General features: G+C 46.9%; 1 protein-coding gene across 4 annotated transcripts in view; it reads right to left on the bottom strand.

Moving 5' to 3' along the window:
• LOC134334567 (complement C1q tumor necrosis factor-related protein 5-like) overlaps positions 1-12,957 on the bottom strand; it is a 77,557-nt gene that overhangs the window by 16,619 nt on the left and 47,981 nt on the right. Inside the window, exons 23-35 of one of the 4 annotated variants that reach the window (XM_063016932.1) lie at positions 12,261-12,339; positions 12,017-12,177; positions 11,792-11,941; positions 7,484-11,696; positions 6,591-6,659; positions 5,781-5,860; positions 5,520-5,684; positions 3,974-4,048; positions 3,689-3,863; positions 2,281-2,388; positions 2,104-2,187; positions 1,882-2,011; positions 361-947 (exon numbers count right to left, since the gene is read on the bottom strand). In XM_063016932.1, coding sequence (XP_062873002.1) covers positions 672-947; positions 1,882-2,011; positions 2,104-2,187; positions 2,281-2,388; positions 3,689-3,863; positions 3,974-4,048; positions 5,520-5,684; positions 5,781-5,860; positions 6,591-6,659; positions 7,484-11,696; positions 11,792-11,941; positions 12,017-12,177; positions 12,261-12,339 — 5,765 coding nt within the window. In that variant the 3' untranslated portion in view covers positions 361-671. Of the gene's footprint in view, positions 1-360; positions 948-1,881; positions 2,012-2,103; positions 2,188-2,280; positions 2,389-3,688; positions 3,864-3,973; positions 4,049-5,519; positions 5,685-5,780; positions 5,861-6,590; positions 6,660-7,483; positions 11,697-11,791; positions 11,942-12,016; positions 12,178-12,260; positions 12,340-12,957 lie in introns of those variants that run through there. The other 3 variants (XM_063016934.1, XM_063016930.1, XM_063016931.1) reach the window with 3 other exon arrangements.

Below are 12,957 nucleotides of genomic sequence, written 5' to 3'. Positions count from 1 at the left end.
TTGAAATTCTCTAATCGCTTGGCTGTCAGTCCACCAGGATCTCAGCCTAGTCAGCCTTTGATAATCTACCCCCCAAGGTTATTACTTCTCAAAACGGGTTTGGATCCATGACTATGAACACTGCTCCCTCTAGTGTTCACTCTAATCAATCAATCAATCAATCAATCAATCTAGCCACGAATCACGTCCAGAATCACCAGACACAAAGCTCTGATGTACTGTTCATTCAATTTCAATAAAAACAACGGATCCTCACAATTCATCGATCTAAAAAAGACAGTGTATCATTCCCTTAGAAAAATTGCACTTTGGTGTCAAATAACCCCCCCCCCCCCCCCCCCCCCACGTTCCAATAGGACAAGCTGATGAGACTGGAATTTCTAACGATTTAATTGAAACGGGACACGACGTTTGAAAGTAAGCAGGCCGCTTTTCTCCCACTGGCTTATCTTAGCTGTGTTTTTTTTTTCTTTATTTTTTTTTTAAATATTATTTATCAAAGGAAGTCCTTCGCTTCATTGTGACATTGCTCTTAAAACCGTTCCTGAATCAACTTGAGGTGCAGTGCCATTATCCCTCTAAAAAACCTGAGCCTGTTTTATTTAATAAATAACCACATTTCTCAAAATAAACACACTCCTAAAGTCTCGTTCGGGGGATAGAACCCGGGGTTAGTTGAGGAACTTGCGACATTTCTTGGCCCCACAGTTGCAAGGCAGCTTATTGCCCGGTTCCTCGATGGGAAACTTGTAATCGTACGTGAGCTCCTCGCCCCGGTGGATTTTCCGCACGGCGAAGATGACTATGTGCTTCTGTCCGTCGGTGCTGACCACGCGGGAGTAGCAGTTAGGCTCGCAGGAGTGGTTGATGAAACGGGCGGAGTTGCCGTGCATGGTGGCGTCCACCACCTCGTATTCGTCGATGCGAAACATGTAGCAGCCGATGCCCTGAAATTCATAAGTATGTTTTATTATTAATAAAGTATACACAGGTCAGGCATAACATTACGACCACCTTCTTAATATTGTGTTGGTCCTCCTTTTGCTGCCAAAACAGCCCTGACCCGTTGAGGCATGGACTCCACTTGACCCCTAAGGTGTGCTGTGGTATCTGGCACCAAGATGTCAGCAGCAGATCCTTTAACTCCTCTAAGTTGTGAGGTGGGGACTGATCGGATGGAGATGACTGATCGGATGGAGATCTGGGGAATTTGAAGGCCAAGTCAACACCTCAAACTGGTTGTTGTGCTCCTCAAACCATTCCTGAACCATTATCCAATGCTTAGGTAGGTGGTACAAGTCAAAGTAACATCCACATGGATGGCAGGACCCAAGGTTTCCCAGCAGAACATCGCCCAAAGCATCACACTGCCTCCGCCGGCTTGCCTTCTTCCCATAGTGCATCCTGGTCCCATGTGTTCCCCAGGAAAGCGACACTGTGTATTCTGACACCTTTCTATCAGAACCAGCATTAACTTCTTCAGCGGTTTGAGCTACAGTAGCTCGTCTGTTGGATCGGACCACACGGGCCAGCCTTCGCTCCCCACGTGCATCAATGAGCCTTGGCCACCCATGACCCTGTCGCCGGTTTACAGCCGTTCCTTCTTTGGACCACTTTTGATAGATACTGACCACTGCAGACCGGGAACACCCCACAAGAGCTGCAGTTTTGGATATACTCTGACCCAGTCGTCTAGCCATCACAATCCTTACGCTTGCTTATAACTGCTGCCTAATATATCCCACCCACTAACAGGTGCCGTGATGAAGAGATAATCAGTGTTATTCACTTCACCTGTCAGTGGTCATAATGTTATGCCTGGTCGGTGTATATGATATCGAATTCCCTGTAGTGAAAGTTGTAAGAATAAAATAGAAGTACCTTGCCATCATAGTATTTCTCTCGCTTGTCAGTAAGGGCAGAACGAATGACGTTGCCAGAATACTCGATAACCATCTCGCCAGCTTCAAGGTTTTTCCTACAGAACAGACCTCGACCATGTATGGCAGACCTGCCAACAGAAACAAACCATAAAGACTTGTAAATCATTTTGGTTTACTCTGTATTGGGAGTATTTATTTGCACATTTGAGTAAATTCGTACCTGTAAACGCCCACAGACTCTTTGGAGCTTTTCCTCAACTGTCTGAGCCTGTAAGCCAGAGACGAGTCTGTGCTGCTTGCTCGTCTGTTTGAACAACAAACGAAACAATAAGTACGTAAGTAAGTAAAAGGAAAGAAATATAACGGACACTAAAAGGTTATGGTACGGTCGACCTACCGAGCAGATTTGGACTGCGTCTCTTCTTCATCTTCCTCTTGAGGGTTGTATTCGGGTGACTGCCGATGTTTGGATGCCAGGAAATTAAACATATCCAGTACTGACCTCCTTCAGAAAGAGTAGAAAATGTAACCCTGGTTTTTACTCATGAGTACAACACATGGGTGTCTGATACATTATCAGCGTACCATATAGGAGCACTTTGTAGTTCTACAATTACTGACTGTAGTCCATCTGTTTCTCTACATACATTTTAGCCCCCTTTAACCCTGTTCCTCAATGGTCAGGACCCCCACAGGACCCCCACAGAGTAGGTATTATTTAGGTGGTGGATCATTCTCAGCACTGCAGTGACACTGACACGGTGGTGGTGTGTTAGTGTGTGTTGTGCTGGTATGAGTGGATCAGACACAGCAATGCTGATGAAGTTTTTAAACACCTCACTGTCACTGCTGGACTGAGAATAGTCCACCAACCAAAATTATCCAGCCAACAGCACCCCGTGGGCAGCGTCCTGTGACCACTGATGAAGATCTCAAGGATGACCAACTCAAACAGCAGCAATAGATGAGCGATCGTCTCTGACTTTACATCTACAAGGTGGATCAACTAGGTAGGAGTGTCTAATAGAGTGGACAGTGAGTGGATCCACTCATACCAGCACAACACACACTAACACACCACCACCATGTCAGTGTCACTGCAGTGCTGAGAATGATCCACCACCCAAATAATACCTGCTCTGTGATGGTCCTGTGGGCGTCCTGACCATTGAAGAACAGAGTGAAAGCAGGAGGAGGCTAAAAAGGTATGTAGAAAAACAAATGGACTACAGTCAGTAATTGTAGTGCTCCTATATGATAAGTGGAGCTGATAAAATGGACAGTGTGTGTAGAAACCAGGAGGTGGTTTTAATGTTATGGCTGTTCGGTGTATATACCTATATTCAATATAGTGAGTTGGTACCTGCAGCCCATTCAAGCTGCACAGGTAGTCCAGCTCCAACACCAACACACAGATTCCCAGGTCTCCCAGTACAGGTCTCCCATGCATAAGAGCATGAAGGAGATAACATGATACCAGGTCATGGCCCGTTACACAAGGAGAGCTGGACAGGGATGTAGAAGGACATTAACCCAGCAGCCGAATATCTTCTCCTTTGTGTAAGGAGGAACGGGGGAAACCTGTTACAGCTGAACACAGCCCTACCAAATGAGCACCAGCAGGCTACCTGACGCTATTGATTGGCCCTCACACTTTCCAGAACTGAATCCATTTGAGAACCTATGAGACGTTGTGGACAGGAACTTGGGCGCCATACACACTACTGAGCCGAACAATGTATTATTTTAAATATGTCTATGTATTTTTTGCTTCTGAGCATGTGATTTTATCTGCAGCTGCATACCTGTGGTACACCTCGGCACGAGCAGATCCATGTGGGTTCAGAGGCGGCTTGTCCACCTCCTCCGGTTTGTGAAAGCGGAACCTGTAGTTTTTGCAGTATCTGGTAGCGTACAGCTGCTCCAGGAGAAAAACAACAGCGTCGTGGACGACGCCCAGCATCCGCAGCCCGTTCACGCCTGACAGAGGGAGAGAGCCAGAACATTTCTAAATATATAGTATAAATAATCCTGTCTTTATGTAAAATGTTAATGTGTATGACTATTATGGGGTGTTTGTGGTGCCTTACCATCAAAAGACAGTTCTTTCAGCTTGGCATTAGAACGTGCCTCCTGGACTTTATCAGTCAGAGATTTCCAAGCCTCTGAAAGTGTACACAAATAACAATGAACAAATTAGGAATGTTAATGATTAACCTATAACCACCTAAAGGGTTCAACCTTCATTTAATCTCTGGTGGGCTATCGTGTTTTAAATGTACAGTGGTACCTTGTGACTCGACATCCCCTAAACTCAAGATCTTTGGAACTCAACGCCCTTCGTCGAGAAATTTGTACCCTTAAACTCAACGTTTACCTTACACTTGTCGTATGTGCGAATATGAGACGAATCTGCATTTGTGTGGAATAACCATCAAATCTACCCTGAAAGCGTCCACATGTATCTATGTTCAGCTGTTTCACTTTTAAACTTGTGTTATAGCTCGGGGTGCTGGGAAATCGTGAGAATCAGCTTTACCGAGAGAGCCTAAAAAGCTTAACATGACTTAATGTGTTAAAAGAACGACACAGGAACACTAAACCTCTCTTAATTATTACAGCTCAAGTTCTCTTGACTAATGAAATTCCTCGCTCACTGTTTTAGTACAATAATAATAATAATAATAAGTTTAACTTATATAGCGCCTTTAACCAAGCTCAAGGTCGCTGTACAGTAATAAAGACTGGAAACAAAACAAAAACAAACAGAAGTGTGTGAGGATAGGTTAGAGATATAGGTTGAAGAGGTAGAATGAAAATGTTGTGAGAAGAGATGGGTCTTTAGAGACACCTTAAAAACAGAAAGAGAAGAGATAGAGCTAAGTCAAGGTAAGCTTTGCGCACCGCCAAACTCCATAGGAAAGTGTTTCCCAACCACTTTTGCACCTTTTTTATATAAGATATAATTTCACGGACCGGCGGGGAAGGGAGGATTTATAATATTGCTATAATATTGCTCACAAACGGTGTAAAATTAGCTTTTTTCACTGCAACAAGACACTGATTCCACCTAGGGGTGACAATAAGACAGTAACACCCAAATAGAAGCAGTGAAAACTGCTTTTCTAGCGATCTCTAATCATTCATGCTTTCTGTGCGGCCCGGTAATAAATGACCCGCCATAGGATATGACGGCACAGCCAGCGCAAAAGCAGTTCTGCCACTTCTCATGTGAATGTGCCTTTACTTCTTTATTGTTCCCTTATGCTTCTTAATTATGGAAATGCTTGATCTCGGAATTCCGTATTCGGTTCAGTAAAGCTCCAGTGCAGGTTTTATTGAATTTTTTGTTAATTTTTAACCTTATATTCAATTATATTTCAGTGTTTTTATATTATATTTATGTTATTTACAGCGTATTGGTGTCACTGTATTAAAACAACCTTATTATTTAACATTAGCCTAAAATATATGCAGTTCCACGAGAACATGGAACGCATTAACAGGTTTCCCATACATCCTTATGGATAAAAATACCTTGAAACTCAAGAGCTTTAAAACTCAACGCCACTCCCAGAGTTTCAAGGTACCACTGTATTGTATTTTAACGTTTTATTCATGTCAAATCAAGCCCACCTTCGATACTTTCAGAGCAGATCTTGAAGCCATCGTCACTGCAGATTTCAAACAGTAGTCCTTTTTTTGGTTTGTAGTCTAATAAGGAATTCTGTCCGTCGTCTTTCGGATCAGGAGTGTCCACCAGAAGCGTATCGGATGCCCTACTGTTCTGACCAGAGAGCTCTGAGGAGAATCAGTGCAGACAATCAGTCACCACATATCACATTTAATAAATAATGTAAAAATGCAAACAAACTGCCTATACAAAGATATAACCACCTGCAGTCTTTGGATTTTGCTCATGGAATTCGCTGGGCTTCTGCTTGGGAGGAACGGATTCACATGTTGTGGCTGAATCACTGAAAGACAGATAGAATCTAAGTCTAGATAGTAATTGATTACGATTAGATATACACTGTTGAGTCACATTATCATGACCACCTAGACCCAGCTAGATGGGCTGGGAGTGACTCAATAAGGTCCTGGTTATCTGGAGCCATGCTGACTGCAGAGTGCGTGGGGGAGGATCTCTGCGATTGAGGTCATCCCACAGATGCTCAACTTGGTTCAAGTCTGGGGAATTATGGGGCCAGGGTAGTACTTGGAAGTCTTTGTCATGCCCTTCCAACCAATGTGGGACATTTCTAGCCGTGTGACATATTGATGGGTTCATACCCAAATGGATGGATTCATACCCAAACCGGTCGAGTGTGCCTTCCAGATGAATTCATGGGCCCGGAGACCATAACATAAGTCACAAAATAGTCCGAGTCAATATAATATACACAAAACATATATTGGAAATGTAACGTAGAAATAAACAAATAATATGTAAGTCCAGATAAAAAACAACAACAGATTAGCGACTGTATTTTGCCATTTTACTTAGTGCCTTTACTTTCCTAGTCATTGTGCAAATGAATGTAATTTCCATAACTAGAAGGTACAAGTTAAAAGCTTGATACTGATACGTTTTGTTTTCATTGCAAAAAAAAAATCATAAGCACTGCTTATCTTAGCTTATGTTCTTCAAGATGCTATTACATTTGACAGTGTAATACAGTACAACTTAATTCTAAAATTGAATACCTCTTTTTTGGACCTCGGTCATTGGGCTTTCCTGTGTCCATTTGCTCTTGAGTGGTATGTTCTTGAGTCCTATAAATAAGCAAAATATCCTGTTAATCTAGAATCTTTAAGAAAGAGATAGTCCATCTAGTCCATCTGTTTCTCTGCATGCTTTGTTAGCCCCCTTTTATGCTGTTCTTTAATGGTCAGGTTCCTCCCAGGACCACCACAGAGCAGGTATCATTTAGGTGGTGGCTCATTCTCAGCACTGCAGTGACACTGACATGGTGGTGGTGTGTTAGTGTGTGTTGTGCTGGTATGAGTGGATCAGGCACAGCAGCGCTGCTGGAGTTTTTAAATACCGTGTCCACTTACTGTCCACTCTATTAGACACTCCGACCTATTTGGTCCACCTTGTAGATGGAAAGTCAGAGACGATCGCTCATCTATTGCTGCTGTTTGAGTTGGTCATCTTCTAGACCTTCAACACGGGGTGCTGTTGGCTGGATATATTTTTGGTTGGTGGAGTATTCACAGTCAAGCAGTGACAGTGAGATGTTTAAAAACTCCATCAGCGCTGCTGTGTCTGATCCACTCATACCAGCACAACACACACTAACACACCACCACCATGTCAGTGTCACTGCAGTGCTGAGAATGATCCACCACCTAAATAATACCTGCTCTGTGGTGGTCCTGGGAGAGTCCTGACCATTAAAGAACAGCATGAAAGGGGGCTAACAAAGCATGCAGAGAAACAGATGGACTACAGTCAGTAATTGTAAAACTACAAAGTGCTTCTATATGGTAAGTAGAGCTGATAAAATGGACAGTGAGTGTAGAAACAAGAAGGTGGTTTTAATGTTATGGCTGATCAGTGTATATGATAAGTGTGCAACATTTCATGCACTTACGCTTGCAATGAGGGTTGATTTGCAGAGCCTGGATCCCCCCGTGCCTCTGTTCCAGCGTCTGACCGCCTGGCTTTAAGTTTCTTCGCACCGGTATTAACCACACTCGATAGAGTCCTCTTCGCTTTTTGCTTTCCCTTCCCGACGGCCTTGGAGGTCGCACCGGCGGCTGACTTAGCTTGCTTCTGGCTCGCGGCCGCTGAGAGCCGCGAAGTCCGCGAGCTCTGAAACGGAAACTTGTTCAGGTCCGGTACGATAGGGCCGGGCGCGAGAGCCAGGTGACCAGATGAATTTGCGTGATCTAGGGTCTTAGGGTCGGAAACGACTTTGGTTCCGGGCTGTTGAATGTGGAGGCCGCCTTCTTTATCCACCTGCTGGTTGGCTGACATGGTGAACTGATTCGGAGGAAGAACGCATATGCTGCCTGCGATGGAAGTCTGGGCGGAACCGGCGATCTGTGACATCATGGGAGTCGTGGATTGAAGAATCATCTGCTGATCTGAAAGACCCAGGTTATGTGGAGCTTTGAAGACGAGGTTGCTAATGGGTCCCGTGATCTCTGAGCTTATGAGTCCGGGAGTACTTAAGGATATGGAATTTGCTCCCAATAAATTTGCGGGCACCGTAGAAGGCATCGAGACGACGTTCAACACGGACTGATTGTGGTTGAGTCCCGATACGGTGCATGGCAAGATGTGAGAATCGTGCCCGAGGATTCCAGGCTGGGTGGTTGTTGAAATCGGCATCGGTTGTGGAAGGAGCGCGGAGTCTATGTACATCACTCCGGATTTTGATCGCTTGATAATGTTGGGCATTTTGCGGTGAGACGTGCCGAGTTCAACCAATCCCGTTTGAGTAGGGATTCCAGCTGCGATTTGTGGAGAGGGCAAGTTAATCAAGGTCATGTTAGGCCCGACGTCCGATGGCGCCAATGTAGGTTGACTCTTGGATCTTAGTAGCTTCTTGCCTTTCTGAGGCTGAATGCGCGAAATCGGACGTTTCTTTCCGTGCCCGGTGGGAAGCACGGCCGGGCTCGAGGAAATACTTGAAGCACTAGTCACCATAGCAACACAAGAAGCCAGCTCGGGTCGTCCTGCTTCAGACGCGATAATCTGAGGATCGTGTGAAGGAACACCGATAAAGAGTCCGGACGTAGTGCTGGGAATAACCGAAGAGAAACTCGTCTGAGCCGTGCTGGTAAAAGCGTGAAGCTGGGGGTGATGCGGCATCGGGACCAAACCCTTAGGGGCGGTGGGGAAAATGGTCGGAGGGGTGGAAATCCCAGCGTTGAGGTTGGTTAATAAGGATCCACTGGTGTTCATGACTCCTGCTGGACTTACAGATGGTGTGATATGTATTTTTTGAGTTACGCCATTAGGGAGAGTTTGTAGTACATACAGAGGCTGTAAATGCTGGTTGAGTACTATCAATTTTTCCGGACCGGGTTTCAACTGAGAGGACGCGGACTGGACAGCCGAACTTGTGATCTGAACAGGACCTGTACTGACCGTTGCAGTCGGGATAAACTTCTGACTCGGAGCCAAACTGGGTGAACTTGGTATCCCTGGCGTGACAGACTTCCTGACCCGGTCTTGACCCCCGGCTTCCGAGACTCGAGTCATTCCGGGACTTGAAATGTGATCCCCGTCGATATGTGAAGCCATGAAACATTCAGGCGTCATTCCCCCATCGGTCACCCGTGAATCTCCGGCGCTGTCCCGTGGGCTATCGCTGGACACGGCGCTCCCTGCTCTCTGAGCGTCCTCGGTCTTGTCGACTCCTGCTTCCTCCGCGGCCAAGGACAACATGTCCCGCTCGGGCCCCTCGGACATGAGCGAGCCGTGATTTTGGTTGTTCACAGACGGGCTGCGTGTCGTGAGGACGGAGAGGTCGGACGGAAGCGCTAACGGGAGGCCGTAAGGTTCCTCTACCGTGATCGGGGTGTTCACTCCTGTCTCTACAGATTCGTTGCTTGCTAGTGGTGGGGTAAAATCTTCAAACAGGATGTCCTTCCTTCGATCAACTCCGTAGCCCTCATCTAGGGAAAACGGTTCATTCGGGGAGGTCTCGGCCTGCTGGCCTAGACTGTGTATTGACGGGGTGTTGAGCACAAAATCCATAATGTCAGACGGCAGGATGTTACAGTCGTCGCTGTTGTTATTGTCCGAGTCAGATTTGAGAAGGTCAGCGCTGAGCGACAGCTGCGTTTCGAGGGGATCCTGGTTTTGTGATTTTACACCCCCTAATTGTAAGCAGTTATCCTTTTGACCTTTGCGCCCATCCCGAGTTTGGGTGCTTCCATTACCCGTAGAGTTTTCGGCCTCTTTCCCTAAATCGGCGCTTACTTTCTCAGCCCTCTCCCGCCCCCTTTTCTTGGTTGAGTTTTTAAGCGTGGAGGAACTCGTAGCGGTGGTCGTGCTGCTGGTGCTCACGCTGGCGTCACTTTCGGAATCGTCGTCGACTCCATCTAACTGACCGATCTGTTGGCACTCCAAGCTCTTGGTGGCTGCTAATATTTCATCGTTCTCAGGATCCGTCTCATTTCCTTCATCCCTAAGGATTCTGTGGAGCTGCGTTCCTCTGCCCAGGCACTGATCGATCCCCTCGATATCGGGAAGACCAGACCTGGGGTTTATGATAGTTCTGGTGAAATTGTAATAATACGAGTCCTTGCGTGGGCCGAACCCGACGTCGTCGTCCTCTCCGCTGTCCGCGGAGGACGACGTGCTCATGTCGTCTGCGCCGTCGACCTGCCCTTCGGCCGAGCGCTTGCTGCTCCCCGAGCGCTTCCTTAACGGGATCTCGCCGCTAGTGTAGAAGGGCAAATCTTCCTCGCCGTATGATCGGACGCCGTAGAACGGAGTGAGGCCGTAGAACATGTTCGAGCGTGCCCTTGCGCTTCGTCTCGGGTATCTTCGTTTCGCTGATCCGTCGCTGTCCTCTTCATGGTGCTTGTCTTCTAAATGGTGATCCTCTCCGTCCCCGTCCCCATCGTCTTCGGCGCAGCGGTGGTCCAGAAGAGACTCCTCGCAGTCCTCCGGATGAGTGTGCCCGTCGGACTCCGAGCTCTCGGAGCTGGCGAAACGAGAAAACAACACCGCACGGGAAGACTTCCTGTGCGAACCGTGGCTGTCCGGGGATAAGGAAGTAGACGTGTTCGTGTCGGAGCACGTGCCTACTGCTTTAGTCCCATTAGGATCTATTTTTGAAGATGTTAGATGCTTTTCTCCTGGTGTAGCATCTTGGTTCGATTTTGAATGAACCTGTGTGGCTCTTGAGCCTCGCTCCGAGCACGCCATTGGCTGGATTGCTTCCAGTGTAGAACTGGGCTTTTTCTCGGTGGAGAACCTGTCCTTGGACTTGAACTGATCTGATTTTGGACCGTCTACATGCCCTGATAATCTGTCACTGCTGACTAGTGTGGGATTAATTCTGGATAATGTATCTTGTCCCTGGGTTTTGATATTACCACCTTTAGAGCTGCTGTTTAGAACTTGCGTCTTAATACTTTGAGGAACGTCTTTCCTTTCTTTTGAGATATCCTTGCCCAACTTTAATTTAACTTTGGACGGCTTTTCTTTGGGGCTGAAAGGTTCATGACTGGCCACCATAGCAGGGTTTATCTCCTCCTCTGCTCTCCTTACTCCAGATGACCACGGAGACTTGAGCGTTGCTTCAGGTGGCGGTCCTGAGACGCTATCCTGAGACCTTCTGCTGCTAGTTTTGTGATACGGACGCTGAGGAGATCCGGTCTTTCCGATAGCTTTGGGTTCTGGGGATGCCTTTACTGAAGTGACTGTTGGTAGCGACTGACAAGGCAGAAGACTGACTCCAGCTGGTAGGTCAGTGACTTTCAGGATCTGTTTGGCCTTTTCTGCCCTTACGCCGCCAGTGCATTTCTGATGGCCGGTCAAAACCGCAGTCCCGAGTGGCGGCGAGACCTGGCTCGCTCCGGTCAGAGCTGCAGACGGAGCAGATTTGAGCCTGCCTCCGAGATCTTTGCTATCCGTTCTCTCGTTGGCGCCAAAAATGGGCTTACGCTGAAGTCCCGTTCTTACAGGGGTCTCCTGGTGCTGAGACTGATCTGTTAATGGATCTATGGATGGTAATGCATGAGACGTCGCTCGGTTGGTCGCGTCACTTGGCTGATGTAAGAGGGATGACGTGGTCACGTGTGGGTCATCGGCAGTTACGTTATCGTTGGCTAAACTGGCCCCTGAAGGGAAGACAGCAAGAATCACAAAGTGAATGAGTTAATATGCTGTGTAAACAAAGAGTCACGGGGTAAATATAAGGGTTTAATATCGATACCTGGAGAGGGGGGAGGTCTGACAGACAGAGGACGATGACAGGGTGGGTAACTGGGGTGTCTGTTCCTGAAGTAAACCCTTGGTTTTGGCTTAACGGGGACAATGTGGTCAACGGAAACTGTATCAGGCAGGGGTGATGGGTCCATTGCTTCTGAAATGAGAGGTAGTCTGTGATTATTTTGAATTGAGCATCAAACACCAGACATTTCATGGCTAAAAGTCTTACCAGGGACGGTGGGTGGACTGTGGGCGATGGTATAGTTGTTCTCTTGTGGTGCTGCCTTGTTGCTGACGCTGTCTGCCACTAGAGAGCGGCATGCCAAAATTCTACAGGTATACACACAGCGCTTGCGAGCATCCAGAGTACTCCAGTAGACCCTAGAGCATCTTAAAATATACATAAAAAATTAAATTACATGTTAATTTGAATTAGTAATGGCAAACAAGGCATGATGGCATACAGTACTTACTGGTATCCAACTGGGAAGAGCTTTCTCTCACAGTCCGAGAGCTCCGTCAGCATGCCGAGACATTCAATAGTCATGGAACCTGCATTATAAATCAAATGCAAAGTTAAACCATACAAGATTTACACTAGTTTGGTGTATACACAGAATAGGCATAACATTATGACCACCTTCATAATATTGTGTTGGCCCCCCTTTTGCTGCCAAAACAGCCCTGACTGGTCCAGGCATGGACTCCACTAGAACCCTGAAGGTGTGCTGTGGTATCTGGCACCAAGATGTTAGCAGTTAATTGTGAGATGGGGCCTCCATGGATCGGACTTGTTTGTCCAGCACTTCCCACAGATGCTCGATTGGATTGAGATCTGGGGAATTTGGAGGCCAAGTGAACACCTCAAACTTGTTGTTGTGCTCCTCAAACCATTGCTGAACCATTATTGCTTTGTGGCAGGGTGCATCATCCTGCTAAAAGAGACCGCACCCATCAGGGAATATTGTTTCCATGAAAGGGTGTACATGGTCTGCAACAATGCTTAGGTAGGTGGTACGTGTGAAAGTAACATCCACATGGATGGCAGGACCCAAGGTTTCCCAGCAGAACATTGCCCAAAGCATCACACTGCCTCCTGGTGCCATGGGTTCCCCAGGTAAGCGACCCTCACGCACCCGGCCATCCACGTGATGTTAAAGAAAACGTGAT

Source organism: Trichomycterus rosablanca, chromosome 20 (genome assembly GCF_030014385.1).
Source record: "Trichomycterus rosablanca isolate fTriRos1 chromosome 20, fTriRos1.hap1, whole genome shotgun sequence".
NCBI lineage: Eukaryota > Metazoa > Chordata > Actinopteri > Siluriformes > Trichomycteridae > Trichomycterus > Trichomycterus rosablanca.
This window is presented reverse-complemented; position numbering and strand designations above follow the sequence as displayed.